The sequence below is a fragment of the Myxine glutinosa genome, chromosome 11 (assembly GCF_964187855.1).
Source record: "Myxine glutinosa chromosome 11, kmMyxGlut1.1, whole genome shotgun sequence".
Lineage (NCBI taxonomy): Eukaryota > Metazoa > Chordata > Myxini > Myxiniformes > Myxinidae > Myxine > Myxine glutinosa.
In genome coordinates, this window is record NC_136271.1 from 105,415,897 (window position 1) to 105,438,079 (window position 22,183).

A 22,183-nucleotide genomic window follows, 5' to 3' on the forward strand; every position below is an offset into this window, starting at 1 on the left:
GTGAGCGCAACTGTGCCGCTGATGCAGTGCTCCCATTTCCAGTAAGGTGGTACTCCTTTTGCAGACCTCGGAAGGATGACGAGCTGAGTCAACCCACCTGGTGTTAATTCAACGGCCCGACAGGGACTCGTACTCAAGACCCTAAGATCTCAAGCCAGACACCTTAACCGTTAAACCAACACCAAGCATCACGGCACATGCGACATGGTGAGCAATCCCAAATTAAAAGGTAAACATCAGGCATCTTGTACATATTGTTTCACACTAAATAACATGTAGACCGCGCGGGGGGTACATGTGGCCCCACCTCTCCCTGGCAGAGGCATGTTGCCCCCCACTTTATTCGCAGCTTTGTAATGCTGCACAACATATTATGTGGAAGTCTTGTCAAGATCGAGAAGAAGACTTTGTATAAATGATCCTCCTGTTGTCGTTGAGCGCACCTACGACCGAGGATGACGTCATTGAAGGCTTCCTCTTCTTCTATATTCAATTTCTTGCCAGCCTGCTGCGGGACCTTCAAAGTTTGGGGCATCTCACATGTGGGTCATGATGGACGCCCAAAAAATGTTGGATAGTAAGCTCAGCGAGCCGGGTGTGTCCAATCACAGAGCAACCTCTGTCCTCAAGGGGTCTCATTACTCGGCGCCTTGAGAGAAACGGCTACACCTCCCCTCCGTCTCCCCCCTACGGGATTCGAATCGTGCCAGCTCATGCGTCATCATGGAGTTAAAGGGGCGCGGAGTCCGCAAAACCCGCTCCTTATAATGACTGCGGGTCTTTGGATGACTCCTTGGGAGGTCGCCGTGGCTCCCACGGTCCTATCGGCGGTGATTGGTGACCTCGGTCAGTACCCGGTCAGTCAGGTCCTTGGTTCCCGCGCAATGCGTTCTCCCGAATCCTCGGGAATGGCTCCGTTCTGGCTTCTCATAGCGATCGCCCTCGTGGTTTTGGAACCAAGAGTTGTCGCCGGAGTGCGAAGTCGCGACAGGGACGTCCCCGGTCCAGCCTCAGCAGGGTGAGCACGCCGATTGGCGAGATGTCGAGAGGGTCTACGTCAGGGTGGGTGGGGGGGTCTTGTTACGGGGGTTCTCACTCGGGTTCATTGTGACCTCCATTTCAGCCCCAATGTGTGCGGGTCCAAGTGCTGCCCTGGGTGGAACGAGACGCTTCATTCGAAAAGGTGTATCAGGCGTGAGTTATATGTGTTTACCCCACGTTACGCATTTAGCATCAACAGGGGTCTGGTGGTCGTGGGGGGGGGGGGCATTAGCGGATACAGAAGGGGGGGGGAGGTGCAGGGGGTGCAGATTGGGTATGTGACAAGGTGCAGATCCAAAGGACACACACACACACACACACACACACACACACACTTCATCAATTTATAGCAAAAGGAACAGCTGGGCAAGTCTTTCTCCAGTTCGTCGATCTGACCATTTAGTCATCGCGAATCTGCTGAACTGTTGGACCAGAGAAGAACACAAGGAACTGCAGAAACTTCCTAGAACGTATGAAATGTCGTTTGTGACGATTAATTTTTAAATATTTACTGGGGGAGGACCACCAGACCCCCCTTCGCCCTTTTATTTATTTTATATATATACGTATATATACCGTATTTAATTTTATTAATTTATTTATTAATTTATTTCTTTTATATATATATATATATATTATACATATATATATTATACATATATATATTATACATATATATATTATACATATATATATTATACATATATATATTATACATATATATATTATACATATATATATTATACATATATATATTATACATATATATATTATACATATATTATACATACATATATTATACATATATATATTATACATATATATATATTATACATATATATATTATACATATATATATATTATACATATATATATTATACATATATATATTATACATATATATATATATTATACATATATATATATATTATACATATATATATTATACATATATATATTATACATATATATATATTATACATATATATATATATAATACATATATATATTATACATATATATATTATACATATATATATTATACATATATATATTATACATATATATATTATACATATATATATATATTATACATATATATATATTATACATATATATATTATACATATATATATTATACATATATATATATATATATTATACATATATATATGTATATATATAATATACAGTATATATATATATATACTGTATATTTAATTTTATTTATTTATTTTCTTATATAATTATATATATACGTATATGTATATTTATTAATTTATTTATTTAATTTTATTTATTTATTTGTTTTGCTGATTTCTTATATTTACAAAACCAATATATACAATGTATATAACCAATATATTTATATATCCATAAATTCATGGATTTTTGCACAAAGTGAATCAACTTTTGAAAGTTTAAACTTTCGGCTTTAATTAATGACTCCACGTGCTCCGTGCGGTCTTTTCACAGCCATTTGCAGACCGAGCTGTAAGAACCATGGTTATTGCCTGCGTCCGCAGCTGTGCCTGTGCAAGGCGGGCTTCTCCGGCACGGCATGCCAGCTTGCTCGGGCGAGCACGTCGAAGCTCCGAGGGCGTGGGTGGACCGGAGCAAGCGCCATGTCGTCCCCTGATCGCGTCCCACGTCATGACGTCACCATCGCACGGTCCACTCACAAGTCCAGCGAAAGGTTTGAGCATCACTTGTTGCGTCCTGATAAGTGTATATAATATCCTTCCGCACTTGTGCAATAATATACAGTACTCAGAAAGGTCAGGGTTCGACCAATTGTAATGGCTTACTCTCTTTGGAAGGTATACCTTCTTGCACGGGTCTTAGCTCGGTGATGGGGGGGGGGGGGCGGAAATCCTTGTTGTGTTTCCCTCGCTATTGTGGGTTCGATTCCCATATGACTGCTCAGGGCGAAAATGTCTCGCCACACCGAAAGCCGACTGGCACACCTGTGCAGGGTTCATTATTACACCACACCTGTGCACCTGTGCACGTGCTGTCGCCTTCACTACTTTTCAGTGCCACGACGCTCTGTCAACACTGGGATCCTCCATCACCATTAGCACCAGCAGATAGGCCAGTCACTTTAATATCCCACCTGAAAGAACGGCATCTTGCAGTGACGCAATGCCCTGTCTTGTAGAACACCGGTCTAGACAGATCAAAGGTGAGTCATGCTGGTTCTGAGCTAACCTGTCAGTGCACGTTGTTCGATGATTTAATTCACCGAATACACAAGTACCACGTTTACCAAAGGTGAGCAGAGGTTATGTTTTCACCCCTGTCTGTTTGTGAACAGGATATATCAAAGGATTGTGGACGGATTCGGATGATATTTGGTGGACAGGTTGGGTATGTGACAAGGACTAAATTATTAGATTTTGGATCCAGATCTGACCTCTCAGTGGGATACAAAACGGAAACTGTTCAGCCTGGCGAAGGTATGCTCCCTACCTAAGCAAATGCCATTCTAGTTTATTTATATTTTACCTTATCCATAAGAGCAGGCAGGATAACCTAGATGTAGTGCCCTCACCTCTGAGATGTCGAATCCCGACCCCGCTGTAAACTGCCATCCTGGTTTTTTGCACGCAAGGAGAGGCATCAATGTATGTGCCGTCCCTTAGAATGACGTTTACAGCACAATAAAACCAACTAGCTTTAACTAAACGAACCAGCATATTGTCGTGTGACTGCTCTCAGTTAACACCGGGAGAGTCACGGAAGGTAATCGAGCGTTACTCCGAGGCGTTCAGTTCAAATGTGGATTTTTATACAAGGGGGAAGAAAGGGAAGGGAAAACCGAAGGGTCTTACCTGTCGCGATCGCTGGCAGTTCCCGAACCTGCGAAAAATAAACTCAAACAAAACGGGTTTAAATGTACAAAAAGAAACACGTTTATTAAAACGGATGCCGGTACCAAGAAAACGCAACGATGAACTAAGTTTCTAAATGGGACGTGCCCCACACCAGACTTGAACACAGACAAAGGGAAGAATAACCTGGAAAATAATGGGGGTGTGTGTGCACTTAGCTCCGATCACTGGTGGGATCTCGTCAGGGTCGTCAAAAGTCGTCCGGGGCGCTGGTGACGTTGCGAGCGAAGCGCGCACGTTGGCGGGAACCAGGCCTCATTGCGCCCTGTCGCGCTGCAGTGCTCGTACACTCGTCCACACCTCGCCATCTCCCATCAACTGCAGCTCTCCCATCAACTGCGTCCCAGATGCCAGAGGAACAGGGGAACGAGGAGATGATGCCGGCACACGACCGCTTACACCGAGGTCCAGGATGTCAAGACGAGTGTGGAATTGTCAGTGCACAGCCATCCCCGTCACCCAGAATGCGAGCAGGCCAAAAGGATCAGGAGAACAAGAAGGCACGAGAACAAGAAGGGCCAAGAGCAAGATGGAGAAGAGGAAGAATCCTGGCCAGACGCGGTTTTTACGTCCCACCTCTGACGTCATTGGTGCTTCTCTTCCAATCAGCGCAGGCCAACGCAACAGGCTCAGCTCTCCACCACTCACACTCAGTCCCGGCTCTGACGTCGCCGGTCGTACTTTTCCAATCGGCGAGTCCTTTCTTACCCTGGCCTTCCTGTTGGTCAACTCCCGCTCAATCACTGTCCTTCTGGGCGTGGCTCTTGGCCTGCCTTTACCGATGTGTCCCTGCCAGTCGGGATTGTCAGCCCTCGTGCTTGATGCCTAGCTTCCGGTTGGTTTTTATTGTTATTTAGTGCAATTTAATGGGCACTTCCTACTCATGTCTATGGTGCGGTGCCAAAAGGAACAAAGGATAAATCACCAAGGGTAAGACGTACAAGGGATAATTTATCTTTATTCCCTAAGCTAGTTAACATGCCCCGCCCCCTTGTGACGGGGACAGATATACAACCTATCTGACATCCGGACTAAACAGGTACTTATTACATGGTGGTTTCTACACGACAATCAGAGCAGGCTACCTATACAAATCTACCTGATCGAAAGTCATCACTACCCTGGTCGAAAGTCATCACTACCCCACCGACATAACACCAAACTTGCCAAAAATCCTTGCCAACAGACTTGTTGCCTAAACTAACATAACACCAAACTTGCATAAAATCCTTGCTAACAGACTGCTTTGGGAGCACTGACTTCTATAAAGAGTATGGTATATCGGTGATGATGTTGATTATGTACAAATACATCGCATGGTGGGTCTTAATGGCAAGAGTAGAACGTGCTCCAAAGGCCTATTCTTCGTCATAGCATGGGATATTGTGGTTATGTAAACATGATTATAGACTTCAGAACAACTGGTCTTTGAGCAGTTGTGGATTGATGACTTTCACCATGATGCAACGCCCCTTTCTTAGAACCACATTCAAACTGAAATTGTGTTCAATTGGCTCCGTCACCACTTCAAGCCTATTAAACCACTCAGAAGAGACCACTCAGAAGAGACCACTCAGAAGAGGCCACTCAGAAGGAAACACAAAATCACAAGGGTGTTTAGTTTATATGTAAAACCATCTCATTGGTGTTGTCAAGCATCCAATGAAACAACGTGTTTATTTATGGTTTCACCAAATTGTTTCCATCAGAGGCCGTTGGATGGCTCCTTTCATCACATGATGGACATGGCTCATCCATGCATCTTATGAGAAATCTCACTACCCATATTTGCATTAATATAACTAAAAACACTCGTTCTCTTTGGGAGTGGCCTGGGGGAGGGGGTGGTGAGAGAGTAGTGGAGGGGAGGGAGTGGGGGGGAGGGGGGGAGTGGTGTTTGCGCCCCTGACCTGACCCATGGTACTACCAACACGTATGCAATTAATTTTATTATGCTCTAACAGGAACACAAACAACAGGGATAAACGCTATAATTGGTGTCGTTAGTCACTGGACATCGATACAATTGCTCCATTATATTGTTACGAGTATGAGGACCAGAGTCCCGAACATCACTTCTGACTAAGTGTGTTACAGGGTGACTAATGTCAGCGACCCTAGGTCCTATCCCCAGCCCGCCGGGCCACTGCCCGCAAGCTGACCGAGCGGTTTTTGGAGGCTTTAACTTTTGGCTTAGTGCAAGGAGTTTAGACTGCCACACTGGCAGCTCAGGGGAGCTTTCAACTCGATCCGACAAAATGTCAATCAAACAAAATGAAATACAATAAATTTACTTCAAACAATGCAAAACGATACAATAAGCAAATCATATAAGTATGACGATGGACTTAATTAATGAATAATGACAGACTGAAACAATTAACACAGGCCACATACATTTGATACGGAAGACCGACACAACATAACACACACAGACCCTCTCTCTAACCCAGGGAAGGGAAAGGGAAGCATATTAAAAAAACAATATTTGCAGGGAATTCAAATAAAACGGGATATGAGGGAGGGATTGTAATGGGGTTCAGGCCTGTTTGAAGGGAAGTTTCATCGACGCTTGTTAAAGCAGGGCTTGGCAGGAACAAACGTGAATGGACCAGTCATCACGCTCTGTGATTCCTTTCTCTTTTGAATCTTTTCCTTTCGTCAACCTCCTTCATGCAACACAGCAAATCCCTCAGCTCAGGACGTTCATCGAGGTCGACTCCTTCATATAGCACACACCGAGCCCATTCACAGTATGAAGCACCGATCGTCTCCACAGAGACCCAAAGAAGCACCTTTTTCCACAGAATACGCGCCTTTCCTTCTTTTCCACCTCCTTCATGCACACTGAATCCTTCAGAAAGGTCACAGAGATCGAGTCCCTCACACCAACACGCTCTATGAAGTCGTTCACACCATGAGCAAGGATTCTCTTTTTAACATGCCGCAAGAGACGCTCATCTTCTCCTTACTCTTTTCCCGCACTTTCTTGTTTGAAAGAAAAAGTGTTCAATCCTTTCCAAAACTGTTTTTGTGCACCACCACCAACAGTCAAAATCACATGGCATAAATGGAGTGGATATGGGGTAAACTTTAAGAAAAAGGGGGAAAAAATACGAAAAGGTCCTATTTGAGATCCACAGCTGAACTGGCATTTCTTCGCAATACACCCTAAACGACATGAATCGTGTATGCATGCTTTGTAAACGATTGACATTCCCACAAACATAACAATATTTAGTTAGAATGTACAAAGACCCCACATGTTATATCTAGTGTTGTGGATGTGTATATCTTACGTGTACGAGTATACCCGCTCCCTCCAGAAGTGAAATCTGGTGGCAATACCCTCTCCCTCAGGCAAGGTTCGGTGGTTAAACCACTTGTACTATACTCCACGTAGGGTGAATAATCGCAAGTCATCTGCCCATTCTTGCCAGAATGGAGTGAAGAGGGAGGGAGTTATTTTGTGCTCATAACCTGAGCCTGGGTATACCGAGCCGGTATGCAAAATTTGGTGGAGATTGGCCAATCTGTTTTCAATTCTATAATTATCAGACATACAGAGAATTGGCTTATTTTGTACAGTAAGTAGGATGTATACAGGAAGGGACAGATGATTCGAGCTTTAGCTTGCCGTTTGTCTCTGTTGTCTATCAACCTATCAAGAGAGTTAATGTTACAAGAACGTGTTTTGTTTCTTCACAGCCGAGTCGAGCATCCACCAATCGTCCATCTTTCACGGCGTTCACGCCAAAGTTGGCCTAGAATCTTAGACCAACGTTCAACTAGAGCACGGGATGTTCAAATGGACACCTGGCCACTCCGAGGAGCTCGGACTGCCGATCAATATCGGACGCGACCACAGAGCCGTGAGTTTTATTGATGTTGTGAGGCAAATGAGAAACTAAACACTAAATGAGCACCATTTTCCACAGTAACTGGCTGAATTTAACCATAATTACTTGTTTACTGTATGTGCAACAGGAAATATTCATGGAAAAGGGATTAAGTATACAATATTATGAGAGGATGGACAAATTAACATGGAGTAGTACATGCGATTTAAACTTGGGAATGAATCTGCAATGAGTGAATGTGCTGTCGGTGCTTCTTCATTATTGCCACGACAACCCTCAACCACTCCCATACATAAAAATTAAGAATTTGGATATCTATCTAGTTATCACATTGTTATTGTCCCTGTCCTGCCCCACTGTTCTCCTCACCCTTCCTCCCCTTTTCCCAAAACATCAATTGATAGATTTAGTTGATGTCGTGTTGGTGTAGCACAGGCTTCATGGGTTTAAAAGGCCTCCTCCTGTGTCCAAGTCCCTTGTATATCCTCATATATTGCAGCACCATGAGGTATCAGGACAAAATGTATTGTGGGGTTGCGTGGGGTGTGATGGTGAAAGACAAAGGATATATGCAAAACGACATGTTTATCCTTCGTCCATGTCTGACCAATTCCATCGATGTTGTTGCTCTCAGGGCATCCTGGCATTGGCCCAGCGCGTGTGCCATCGCGGTTACATATGGCCTTCACGGTGACCAACTGTAAGTCTGAGTGCTTACAGATGGGACATTGCCCCCGCAGATGCAGCAAGGGGAATGTGACCAATTTGGTCTCAGATGGCACGAGGGTAATCCATCCACCTCAAGGCTCTGGATTTCGCTTGGGTGAGTAAGGACTCCATTATTGTTTTTAATTTATAGGATATTCTCCAGTAAAGGACTCATAAAAACACAAACGTCAACAAGTTTAAAGGTAAGACAAAGACCCCAGCAACAACTTACATTTCCTTTGGAACCAGTGATCTCAAAACAAGAAGCGACATCATAACATGATAGAAACAAAAAAGAGCAATCAGAGATTGTTGTACCCCGCCATGACATGTGTGGTTTTGTCCTCGTGGTCCTCGGGGTATTTTGTGTATTTTTGGGTCCTCTGGGTCTTGGGTCTTTTGGTTCCTCGGGGTTTTTGGGGTTCGGGGTCTTTAGGGTCTTCGGTGGGATATCTTGGGTATTTGGGATATTTAAGGGTCTTTTGAGCCCACTGGGTATTTTGAGTTTTTGGGGCTTTTAAGGGTCTTCAGGTGTTTTGGGTCTTTGGGGTCATTAAGCATCTTTGGGGTCATTAAGGGTCTTTTGGATCTTCAGGGTCCTTTGTGACTTTAAGGGGCTTTTGGTTATTTGGGGGCTTTTGGTCTTCAGGGTCTTCTTGGTCTTGGGGTCTTGAAAGGTCTTAAAGGGTTTTGGGGTCTTTAAGGGTATTTTGGGTCTTCATGGTCTTTTGGGTCCTCTTTGTGTTTTGAGTGTTAGAGGGTTTAGGGGTCTTCAGGGTATTAAAGGGTGTTCGGGTTCTAAGGAATATTAGGGGTCTTTAAGAGTCTTGGGGTTCTAAAGGCTCTAAAGTCTTTTTGGGTGTCTTAAAGGGTCTTGGGGGTCTTAAGAGTCTTGAGAGTTTTAAGGGTCTCTGTGGGTTTTCATGGTCCTTAGGGTCTTCGTGATCTTAATGGGTCTCAGGGTTCTAAAGGTTTGAGAGGGTCTTTGTGGTCATAAAGAGACTTAGGGTTCTAAAGGGTCTAATGTAAGTAAAGTAGTACACATATTCATGTTTTGTGCAGACAAATAAACAGACAAACGGACCCAAATGCAATACCCTCTCATCTGGTGAGGGTAATAATAAGAAAATAACCAATCAGTACAAACATAACATGTTGAGGAAAGAAAACTGAATCAATTTACATCATGGACACTCAGCCTGCTGATGGGGGAAAAAAATCTGCCCGTATGGTGTTGTTCAATGAAATGATGACGTCAAACTTGCTCACAAGAGACAGACACAGATGGGTGAATGGCATAGCCACCCATACCTGATGAGTGATGACTCATACAATTGGGAGAGACCCTTTGTACATGATCGAGAGAGAAATATATTTGTCTACAGGGATGTACGAATACCGAAGTTCCTGATGGGAGGGGGTTATCATCTTAAAAGGGTCATTGTGGTCCCACAGATCAAGCACCGGGTTTTAAATGCACCATGTGCAATTTAACCTCAACTGAAAAAGCCGATCTCGTAAGGAAATGGGTCACGTTCTCTCTATATGGAGCCACATGTTCATTGCAGTAGTGATGTTGTAAATCAAAACTCAGACATCTTTCAAGTAATGAGGTTTTATTGAACTATATCTCCACTCGTCCTACAACACAAAATACCTGTGTATCCCGATAGTCTCTTGGCACTAAGGTAACAGAACTGCCACGAGACCGAGCGCCGAGCAGTCCGGTCCCTCATGTGTAGTAGCCTATACATTCAGCTCCCTCAAGGTCGGCCCTCCGACCGAAGCTTCTCTTCCAGCTCGAGACCTTACATAATATTTCACCACAAGTGATAATAGTGTTATGCACGTAACATTGATCATTGGTCATTCATTTATGTACCATGAAATGAAGTGCTGTATCTGCATCATCTGTCCCTACAAACCCAATCGGTGTGATTTTTATAAAATACGAGGAAGCGCTCTTTTATGTGGAAATTGGGTTGGGGGGAATCCACTGCAAGAATGTATTAGGGCTATAGCTGGGTCTATGTGCTCGAGTAGGGTGGAATTACTCCGGCGTTAGGGATCGGTCAGGGCTAAATTGTATGCAATATGTGCACTGACGGGGGGCAGTGATTGTGAACAATAGAGCAGGATAGAGTAAGGTTGTATCATGTAAAATCTCCTGTACAGGTGAGGCCAGATGGAGGACTTGAGCACAAAAGCACCAGGAACATGCTACCTGCTTAAATGCGGTGGACTTTATCATGGGACATTTGGCTAGAAGACCGTCGGCCAGGGTGGTGCAGTGGGCTGTGGAGCGCGGGTTGTGTGTGGAACACTTTTTTACGAGGTACCACCCCGCAGGGAGGGATGGCCCGAAAGATGACAGCGCCCACATGTGGGGCATGTGCCGCGCTGATGTGGGCGGCCAATTGCAGGACCAGCCGTGTGCTGGAACGGCATGAGTCTCTAAGAGCCTAAGAGCTCCATGCGGCAGATGGCAGTTGCACCTTTCGTGAAGATGTACCTGTATATGTATACATATAAAACCGAAAAACACGGTCCATGAAGCCGTTCATTCGTCCATCCAGGAAGCAAGTCGTCAACACCCATGATGTACCAAAGTTTGTTCACGGCATCAAAAAAATGGGAGAGGGGAGTTACCCCCAAAATAGGTATTTGCTTTCTTCTCAGAAACTACACATGCAATTCTGATGAAACTTGACCACAACCTTAATATCCCGTGCTGTACTAAAGTTTGTTCAGAGCATTTTAAAAAATCGGACCCTACAAGGGTCTAGGGTGGGGGGGGGGGGGCATGAAAGAGGGGGGGGAGGTGGGGTGTGCTGTCACCCCCACCCCCCCAAAAGTATTGTAGGTATTCACTCTTTTCTCTGAAACTACAATACATACATGATTTCAACGAAACTTCACCACAACCGTAATCACCCATGATGCACCAATGTTTGTTCGAGGCATTAGGAAAAATTTGGGTCTGAGGAGGTATACGGGGTGGGGGTGGAGGTGGGGGTGAGGGCCCAAAATAGGTATTTTTTTGTTTGTTTGTTTGTTTAAGGTCTTATGATTATGGTAGTATGATTCTACAGGCTGCCCTGTCTTCTAGCGACCATTGAAATTGGTTTAAAATACCTTTAGTCAGTGCAGTATACTGTTTATTTAGTGTAGTATACTGTTTATTTAGTGTAGTATACTGTGTATTTAGTGTAGTATACTGTTTATTTAGTGTCGTATACTGTTTATTTAGTGTAGTATACTGTTTATTTAGTGTAGTATACTGTTTATTTAGTGTAGTATACTGTTTATTTAGTGTAGTATACTGTTTATTTAGTGTAGCATACTGTTTATTTAGTGTAGCATACTGTTTATTTAGTGTAGTATACTGTTTATTCAGTGTAGCATACTGTTTATTTAGTGTAGTATACTGTTTATTCAGTGTAGTATACTGTTTATTTAGTGTAGTATGCTGTTTATTCAGTGTAGTATACTATTTATTTAGTGTAGTATGCTGTTTATTCAGTGTAGTATACTGTTTATTTAGTGTAGTATGCTGTTTATTCAGTGTAGTATACTGTTTATTTAGTGTAGTATACTGTTTATTCAGTGTAGTATACTGAACATCCTGGAGAGCATTACCATCATCTCCAAATACTCTCACCAAAATGGTGAACCTGTCTTCTTTCTGACCATATTCTTTCTCGATCATGATTGAGTATGGCGCGTTGCTGTACCTCGTTATTGCTTATGGTTGAACAACTTCAGGGGGCGATGCTCTTCTTCAAAATGCGTTTCAGCTTATTATTTTGCCTTTATCAAATATGAGATATTTATGTCTGGAAACAGGATGAGTTCTGTGAAATGCTTCGCTATAGTTACAGACAGGTTATACTTAGCTACGAACTGGAAGAACAGAACTGCTTCTGTGACTGCTTCTCTTTTCTTTACATACATCTTGGTTCTGTTTCCCACTTTGTACTAGTTGTCCATGTGAAGCTTCATTTTGATTTGCATCGTCAGTTGCATATGCCCTGACCAGTTGCATATGCCCTGACCAGTTGCATATGCCCTGACCAGTTGCATATGCCCTGACCAGTTGCATATGCCCTGACCAGTTGCATATGCCCTGACCAGTTGCATATGCCCTGACCAGTTGCATATGCCCTGACCAGTTGCATATGCCATATTCCCTGACCACTCTCATGTCGGACAACAAACTGTCCAATAATCAGACGTCTCCTCGTTTTGATGTATTGACGGAACTGAACTGATTAGCTCACCGAGGCTGACATTTCACAGCATATCCTTCGCAGGTTGCTTCATATTCAAATGTTACTCTTTCCTTAGTTGCTTCCTCACCTTTGCTTCCCTTGTTAGTCTCTTTCCAATTTGAGATGATATCCAGTTAGCACAATCACACAGATAAAGGCACACATATGATCTCGCAAAATCATGTTACCATGAGATCAGATGCCTGTTAGGAAAATGATCTCCGCTTTCCTTCCTATAAAGATTATTTGTTAAAAATATATATATAAATATATACAAAAAAACCATTAAGGATGTCGAAAGATATTTGAAAAAGCAATATGCTCAATATGAGAAAAAAATCATATTCAGAAAGCTAGAAATTATCTCTTCTTCTTCCTCTTCTTCTTCTTCTTCTTCTTATTCTGATGTCCTGTGTTTTCTTTTATTGATGTGCAAGCTTGTAACTGATCTCTGCAGACATTTTGGAAGCCTTAAGCAAACAGTAAAATATTCACCATTTGACCAAATTTCCATTTGTGTCCCTCTCCTGCCAGTGGTTTGTACCATCCAGTGCATGAATGGCGGCCGTTGTCGAACTAGGGACACGTGTTGGTGTCCGGCTAACTTCACGGGAAAGTTTTGCCACATACCCGTGCAGAACAACCCACGTGAAAATTTGAATGTGAACGAATCCTCAAAGTCCTCCATCTTCCTCATGCCAATGTCATCCGTGGGCAATTCTGATCAAGGTACGATACTCTTCGTGGCTTTACTTGTGTTTGACCTGACTGCTGAAAGCTGTTTAGGGAGATCTCAGCTCTGATTGGTCTAACAATATTGTTCACATGAGAAGTTCTATTAGAGCTACTTGTCGATAACGTCTTTGCAAAATAACTTAAGCAAGCAAAGATTCACTACGTCATATTTTGAGTCGACGTCTGGGTGTGACAAAGGCCATGCATTGTTTTTCAGGAGATCAGCAATCCCAGCCAGATCTGGTGAACGTTCAAGTGCAACACCCAGTGAATACCATCTTGCAGTTCCATCGCGTGTCTCGCATCCCCGAGAACATATCCCTCAAAGACTACCTCTCACAGTATGCTGTGCGAGGAAGGGAAGAAGCCCACCTCAGGACTGACATCCCACCCTGGCACCATAACCGCAATGTTTCATGGCCGATGCAAACACAACAAGGGCCAGGCATCGGCGGTTCACTGCTTGGGCACTGCTTCCTGAGCTTCAGTGAAGGGAGGGTGAGAGAAGCATGGCAGTGGATGTACCGTTTTTGGTTTGGATTGTGGTTTTGTTCTCAAATCGATAATGCAGAAGTGTATTATTTATTTATATATAATTATATATATATATAAATATATATACATTCACGTGAAAAAGTAAGTACACCACATGTAAAGTTTTGACTTTTTCAACATATTTCAACATACAGCTATTTGATCTTCATTTCAACACTATTGATAGATAAAGGTGATATAATATACCAAATATCATGAAACATTTACATTTTGTAGTCCATTGTATAATTTAAATAAACATAAATGCAAATTTCGCATGTGGAAAAAGTAAGTACACCCTTGGCTCTAATAGGTGGTATTGCCCTCTTTGGCAGAAACAACCTCAAGTAGGCATTTCTTATAACTGTCTACCAGTCTCTGACATCGACTGGGAGAAATTTTTGCCCACTCCTCCATGCAGAATTCTTTCAGCTGTGCGATGTTTGAGGGGTTTCTTGCATGCACAGCTCGTTTCAAATCCCCACACATCATTTCGATGGGATTTAGATCCGGACTTTGACTTGGCCATTCCAGAACCCTCCATTTCTTTCTTTTCAGCCATTCCTTGGTGGATTTACTGGTATGTTTAGGGTCATTGTCATGTTGCAAGGTCCACCTTCGGTTGAGCTTCAACTTTCCGACAGATGGCCTCACATTATCCTCATGCACCCTCTGGTACAATGAAGAATTCATAGTGGATTATATGATGGTGAGCTGCCCATGCCCTGATGCAGCAAAGCTGCCCCAAACCATAATATTTCCACCACCATGCTTTACAGTTGGTATCAGGTTCTTGTGGTCAAATGCTGTCTTTGGTTTTCGCCAAACATGTCTTCTGGTACTGTGGCCAAATATCTCTACCTTTGACTCATCTGTCCAGAGCACATTGTTCCAGAAGTGCTGGTCTTTGCCTCGGTGTTCATTGGCAAACTTTAGACTTGCCCTGATGTTCTTTCTGGACAGCAAAGGTTTCCTCCTGGCACACCTCCCATGTAGATCAAATTTGTGCAGCCTCTTTCTAATGGTAGACTCGTGCACTTTGACATCAACAGTGGCACGAGCTACCTGTAGGTCCCGTGATGACATTCTGGGGTTCTTAGAGACTTCTTTCAGCATCTTGCGGTCTGCTCTCGGGCTGAACTTGCTGGGGCGGCCTGGCCTGAACAAGTTGGCAGTTGTTTGGAATCTTCTCCACTTGTAGATGATCTTCCAGACAGTCGAATGATTGATTTCAAATTGTTTGGATATCTTTTTAAATCCCTTCCCAGACTCGTAGGCATCTATAACCTTCTTTCTGAAGGCCTCAGAGAGCTCTTTTGATCTAGCCATGGTGACGCCGCACACTTCAACAACAAAGAGCAAACCAAACTCAATGTCTGAGGTTTAAATAAGACAGGTTCCTCCAAGATCCTCTCTAACGATGTTCTAATCATTTGCACCTGAGCTGGTGCACCTGATTCTAATTTTAGGTATTTGAAGTTGTGATAAATGTAGGGGTGTACTTACTTTTTCCACATGCGAAATTTGCATTTATGTTTATTTAAATTATACAATGGACTACAAAATGTAAATGTTTCATGATATTTGTTATATTATATCATCTTTATCTATCAATATTGTTGAAATGAAGATCAAATAGCTGTATGTTGAAATATGTTGAAAAAGTCAAAACTTTACATGGGGTGTACTTACTTTTTCACGTGACTGTATATATATGGTCTTTCTTCAATGATCTTTGACGTTTGTCTTCACTTCCTGGAGTTACAAGTCCAGGGATATTTGCATTTGAGGTAACTTTAATGCACAGAGGGAGGTGTTGTTTTGGCTATCACACCTGTGCCATGTCCTTTTAAGCAGAACTGTCAATTACGCAAGTGCAAGTAGTCTTATTAATCCAGCTAACTTCAAGGAATTTAGATAGGGAGGCGCAACCCTGTTGCCGACTCATTTCAATATATACCATGATTTTTTTTTTAACATCCTCAACGTGAAGCACACAGGATAGTCGGCTTCGCGTCTCTCTCCCAAGAGCGATGTGATCACGCGTACAGTACTCCCTGCAGGGACTGCAATATCAAAACAGCAGTTTTTGGTTAAATCCGACTCCATCGAGTATGGAATAATGATTAGACTGCTCGATGGTGACAACACCAACAACTGCTCAAAACAAAATGTCGAGTGATGGTTCATTGGCAATTTGAAGTGGAATTGTTCGCACAGATTGTGTATACATTGTGTCTAAGGGGTATAGCAGTGTGCCTGTTTTTATTTTGGGGGAATCTGGAGAAATAGGATATTAGCCGTGATGTCACCATCTTTTGGATCAATGAAACCTAGTTACCATTCAAAACCGGTCTCTCACACCCTGACGCCATTCATGAGAGATTTGTTGTTGTTTTTTGTAGACAAGATCGAGGCTCGTGTAAGAGCTAACATTGATCACAAAAAAGACAAACTGACACATAAAACATAAAACATATGATAAAGGGAGCGGGAGAACAAGATGGAGAGCAGGGACATCGGGAGATCTGTAGGAGGGAGAGGGCTTGGGGTGAGGAGGCATGGGAAGGGGGGTTAGGGGGATGGGAGAGGTAAAATGTATCAGAATAGAAATATTGTATTATATCAGAAAAGTAAATATATCAGAAAAGAAAATTAGTATTTTTGTATGTAAATATATTTTCATGCAAAACTATGTAAATATAAATTGTAAATATATTTTGTAAATATAAATATAAATTGTAAATGTCAATTGTAAATATATTTTGTAAATATAAATATAAATTGTAAATATATTTTGTAAATATAAATATAAATTGTAAATGTCAATTGTAAATATATTTTGTAAATATAAATATAAATTGTAAATATGAATGTAAATATATTTTGTAAATATAAATATAAATTGTAAATGTCAATTGTAAATATATTTTGTAAATATAAATATAAATTGTAAATATATTTTGTAAATATAAATATAAATTGTAAATGTCAATTGTAAATATATTTTGTAAATATAAATATAAATTGTAAATATGAATGTAAATATATTTTGTAAATATAAATATAAATTGTAAATGTCAATTGTAAATATATTTTGTAAATATAAATTTAAATTGTAAATATGAATGTAAATATATTTTGTAAATATAAATATAAATTGTAAATGTCAATTGTAAATATATTTTGTAAATATAAATATAAATTGTAAATATGAATGTAAATATATTTTGTAAATATAAATATAAATTGTAAATATCAATTGTAAATATATTTTGTAAATATAAATTTAAATTGTAAATATGAATGTAAATATATTTTGTATATATATTTACATGTAAATATATTTTTGTATGTAAATTTGTATGTAAATATATCAGAAAAGAAATATTATATTGGACAATTATCAGAATAGAAAATCGGACAGTGTCCTACTTGTCCCTCTCTCTCCCCTAACACTCATTGCTCCACAAAAACATTCACGTTTTGAGACCCTGGGACACTGCCAAGCTACGCTGGACCATGCATTACCCACAGTGATGGAGGGCTTGAGTGCAGCTGCTCCTCTTTGCTATTGCATGAAATGCACTGCTCAACAACACTACCGCTTGCCTGACATCCAAATGGCTCCTCAATCTCTTTCATCACATGAATGAGTTATGACATGAGTAAATAGTCACATCTTATTCAAACAATCCATTGTCGGGTATCTTTACCTCTTGTGATATTCAATAGACTGCCAGATCAATGGTCATGGATAATGGTGCCTGAAGTCTTCCACTTTGTGATGACGTTCCCGACAGTTGATTGCAGGGAGCTTGAAATCAACCTCAGGGACCTGTGGACACCGATAGCTGATTATCATTCTTCTTTGTAATTCATTCTAAACTACTTCCTCTTCAACACAATACTCTGAAAGTTAACAATGAGCATCTTGTCTGAAATAATGTATCTTCATATCTGACTTTTGATTGGATATGGATAGTCTATACAATTTGATAGCAAGGTACACTGAGATACAAGATCGGTTTAAAATGGAGAAAGTGGAGCATCAACACCTCCATGCAATCAATTATTTAATACTTTTTTATTATTCTCAGAGGGAACATAATCCTTATGAATGAACTCATCCTTTCTGCTGTAGTGTCTTCTGCCCACGAGTGGCCGAGCCTCCCAGGAAGCATGCTGCAACAGCCTGGGTGCTGCCTGGGGTGTTCTTACCTGCATCCAATGTCTTGACCCACTGGGTAAGCAAAGGCTTTCTGATTTAATGTACACACCATCCTGATACACTTACAAGTATTGTGCAGGAAATACCTTCTTAAGAACGTCTGGTTGGTTTAATCACTTCCACCACCGAAGGTGCATGAAGGTTATATTTTCATCCCTGTCTGTTTGTCTTTCTGTTTGTGAGCAGGATATCTCAAAAAGTTGTTGATGGATTTGGTTGAAATTTGGTGGACAGGTTGGGTGTGTGACAAGGACGAATCAATTTGGTTTTGGTAAACATTCAATACGGATCCAGATACGAGGGTCTTTTAAATTTATTGAGTGATTCTTCACTATTGAGTGATAGGGCCGGAATGATATATAGCATGGTATTTCAAGAAGTTGTGGAGAGATTATGACAAAACTAGTGGGATGGGTTGGTTAGGCGACAAGAACAAGCCGATTAGATTTGGGTTCAGATCCCAATCCAGATCAGGCCTATCGGTGCGATACAAAGCGTAAACTTTTCAGCTTGGCGGAGATATTCGCTCTACCGAGTACCGTTCTGGTTTATTATTTGATTGCCTGTTGGACCAGGGCCATGAGCCATAGCCTGAGAGTAGAGTAGAGTAGAGTAGAGAAGAGGAGAGTTAAGATGGTAGTAAGGTAATGGGTCTTTCACTCAGAGAGCAGTTAATGCATGGAATTGTCTCTTTTGAAAGGTCGTGGTAGCAGAAACGATCGATAAGTTTAAATCTGTATTCGGTACTTCTAAGCATTGTCGATAGTGGTACAGGAATGGTAGGTATAGCTAGAGTATGGATTGATGATTGGATACCTGTGTCTTGATTGTGATGTCTGTGGGAGTGTCTCATCAAAAGGTGAATGTGCTGTGTTTGTTCATTCCTCAGCCTAAAACAGTGTTTGCCCCTCAACAAACTCCATCCCTCTCCCCTCCCAATTTTTTAAAAATTTTTTAAAATAATTTTAAATAATAACTACTGGAGAGTTCACAGAGCACGATACCCCACACAATAATGTTTAAGTATATACAGGACTTCAATTTTAATAAAATAATGATTGTAAAGATCATTTTTTTAAATCCGGAAGTTTAGCACCACTAAAGCGGTCTTATACACCACCTTGTACACTGTAATAAGATGATGTTGAGTCTCAGTTTAGGAGATGGAGGCTTTATTGATCAACATAGAAAGCAGCATCAATTGGCCTCGTACGTAGCCATATCCCCTCTTCTTCACCCTGATATTCTACCTCCCTGATATATTGCTACGTGGAAGGGGGGATACATAGCGAGAATGTAGTAAGAGTAGTATGAACCATGTGATCGAGGATGTTAGATTTACTTCTGGTATTAGGGATCTTTCAGTGGTGAGTCGCTGGAATATGTGCACTGATTGGAATCCGTGATTGGAATCAATTGAGCAGAATAGGGTAAGAGTGTATCATGTAAAACCTCCTGTGCATGCCAGACCAGGTGAGGATTATTGACACAAAGGCACCAGAAAAACGCTACGCGCTTTAAAAGGACATATGATCACAGCCCGTTTGGCTGAGAACTGCAGACCATGGCGGCATAGTAAGCTGTAGAGCCCTGGTTGTGGGCGCAACATTTTTTGAGGGGCCATCTCGCAGGGACGGAACGGCCTTGAAGATGGCACCGCCCACAGACAGTGGGGAGAGTGGGGATGGTGTGGAGAGCAATTGCTGGAAAAGCTGCCATGATAACTTGTGAACTATTGAAGGAATTTTGACCAGACTTAGCACAATTATAGATTGTACTGATAAGACGAGAAGAAGAAGAACCACCTTTAGAGGCCATTGTTCCCACATGGCAGGGGTTAACCTTTTTCGGGCACCTTGGTCCCCTTTTTTGAAGCAATGTTATATTTCCCCGCAAGGCAGGGGTTGGCCTTTTTCTGGCACCTTGGGTCCCCTTTTTTGAAGCAATGTTTTATTTTCCCACAAGGCATGGATTGGCCTTTTTCGGGCACCTTGGTCCCCTTTTTTGAAGCAATGTTTTATGGCCGGATGCCCTTCCTGCCGCCAACCCTGTTAGTCGCCTCTTGCGACACCCAGGGAATTACCAGTGAACTGGTACTCAATTTGCCGACCTCGGAAGGATGACAGGCTGAGTCAACCCCTCTGGTGTTAATTCAGCGATCGACCGGGATTCAAACCCAGGATCCTAGGATCCCAAGCCGGCACCCTAACCACTAAACCATCACCAGGCTTTGTACTGATAAGATGAACTGTTTCGATTTTGGGTTCAAATGATCAAAGGTCTCAGGTCATGTGCCCTTTAATTGAAAGTCTTTGTAACCGTGATAACATGTGAACCACTGAAGATATGTCAACTAAACTTGGCACAAGAATAAATTGTACGAGGGAGTGTTTGAAAGGTAATGTCTCCCATTATTTTTCTCCAAAATAGGTAAAGATATTCCAACAAAACAAAGTGCAGTCTGCACATTAGTCCCTCCCTCCATTGGGTGTGAAGTTTCATGATTCTGTTACGAGATGTCTTCATTCTACGTTAGTCAAGATGGCAGAGAGCAGCACGACGTTGCCGGTGCGGTTAAAGCAGCGCACAGTCATTGAGTTGATGAACGTGAGGACGGCCAGTTCCTGCTCAATATTGTGATTGGAGATAAGAGTTGGGTGCACCATTATGATCCTGAGAGTAAGAAACGGTCAATGGAGTACCGCCAGAAAGGATCACCAGCACCAAAAAATGAAAGACGCAAGCATCTGCTGGGAAGTCATGCTTACGGCTTTTTGCGATGTGAAGGGAATAGTCCATTTGGAGTTCATGTCAAAATGTACCACCATTAACTCTGAGCACTACATTGAAACTATAAATAAACAGAAGGCACGAATTCAGAGGGTTTTTTCTGACTGCAGATGGTTCTCCTCCATCATGACCTCACACGAGTGGACGAATGACCAAAGCAATTGGTCACCTCGGTCTCACCATCTTCCAGTACCCACCATACAGCCTCGCCTTGGCTCCATCGGATTTTCTTCTCTTCCCCAAACTTAATGTATACCTTTGTGGAGAACATTTTTCTTCCGATGCCGATGTCGAGACCACTATGAAGTGCTGGTGAAAACATAGGAGCACAGCGCTCAGCAGGAGCACAGTTATATCATGATGACGTCATAAAACTACTTGAACGTTGGTAGAGATGTGTGGACCACAGTGGTGACGGTGGTGAGAAATAAATATTCACCACGGTAGAATAAATATTAATGTCAGTATCTGGCTTTGTTTCATTTGAATATCCTTCCCTGTTTTGGGGAAGATAAAATACCGATTCAAGTTTGAGTTTAACAAGTCAAATCTCAAAGGTCCTTTTTTATTTATTTCTTTATTTTTGAAAAATGTTTTTTTTTTTTTTCTCCATTTTTCTCCAAACTCCATTTTCTTCTTCTTTTTTGTCCTGTGCCCTTTGAAAATCATTTTGCAGGCCATAAATCAAGTTAGAAGCATTTGATGATGTCTCTTATACTTTTCTATGTTTCCCTCTCTGACACTCTCTAATGTGACCTTTAATTGAGATCAAACATAACAGTGGATTAACATCCAACATGGACAGGAGGCATATTCATCGACGCATTAATAGCGAATTCTATTTTCTAGTTGAAGATAACCTCGTGTTTTGATTTGGATTTTACAGTGCATAGATAAGGAGTATGAAGAAGGACCAGAACGGTACATACAGTGCATTCAGAAAGTATTCAGACCCCTTCACTTTTTTCACATTTTGTTATGTTGCAGCCTTATGCTGAAATCGTTTAAATTCATGTTTTCCCTCATCAATCTACACTCAATACCCCATAATGACCAAGAGAAAACAGGATTTTAGAAAGTTTTGCAAATTTATTAAAAAGAAAAAACTGAAATATCACA

General features: G+C 41.6%; 1 protein-coding gene across 1 annotated transcript in view; it reads left to right on the plus strand.

Moving 5' to 3' along the window:
• The first annotated feature begins 658 nt into the window (after positions 1-658).
• Positions 659-22,183, plus strand: part of LOC137437041 (latent-transforming growth factor beta-binding protein 2) — a 95,332-nt gene continuing 73,807 nt past the window's right edge. The window contains exons 1-8 of the mRNA XM_068131360.2: positions 659-1,018; positions 1,124-1,194; positions 2,518-2,737; positions 7,644-7,807; positions 8,430-8,618; positions 13,309-13,503; positions 13,727-14,007; positions 18,188-18,290. Of these exons, the coding sequence (XP_067987461.1) occupies positions 714-1,018; positions 1,124-1,194; positions 2,518-2,737; positions 7,644-7,807; positions 8,430-8,618; positions 13,309-13,503; positions 13,727-14,007; positions 18,188-18,290 (1,528 nt within the window). The 5' untranslated portion in view covers positions 659-713. The remainder of the gene's footprint in view (positions 1,019-1,123; positions 1,195-2,517; positions 2,738-7,643; positions 7,808-8,429; positions 8,619-13,308; positions 13,504-13,726; positions 14,008-18,187; positions 18,291-22,183) is intronic.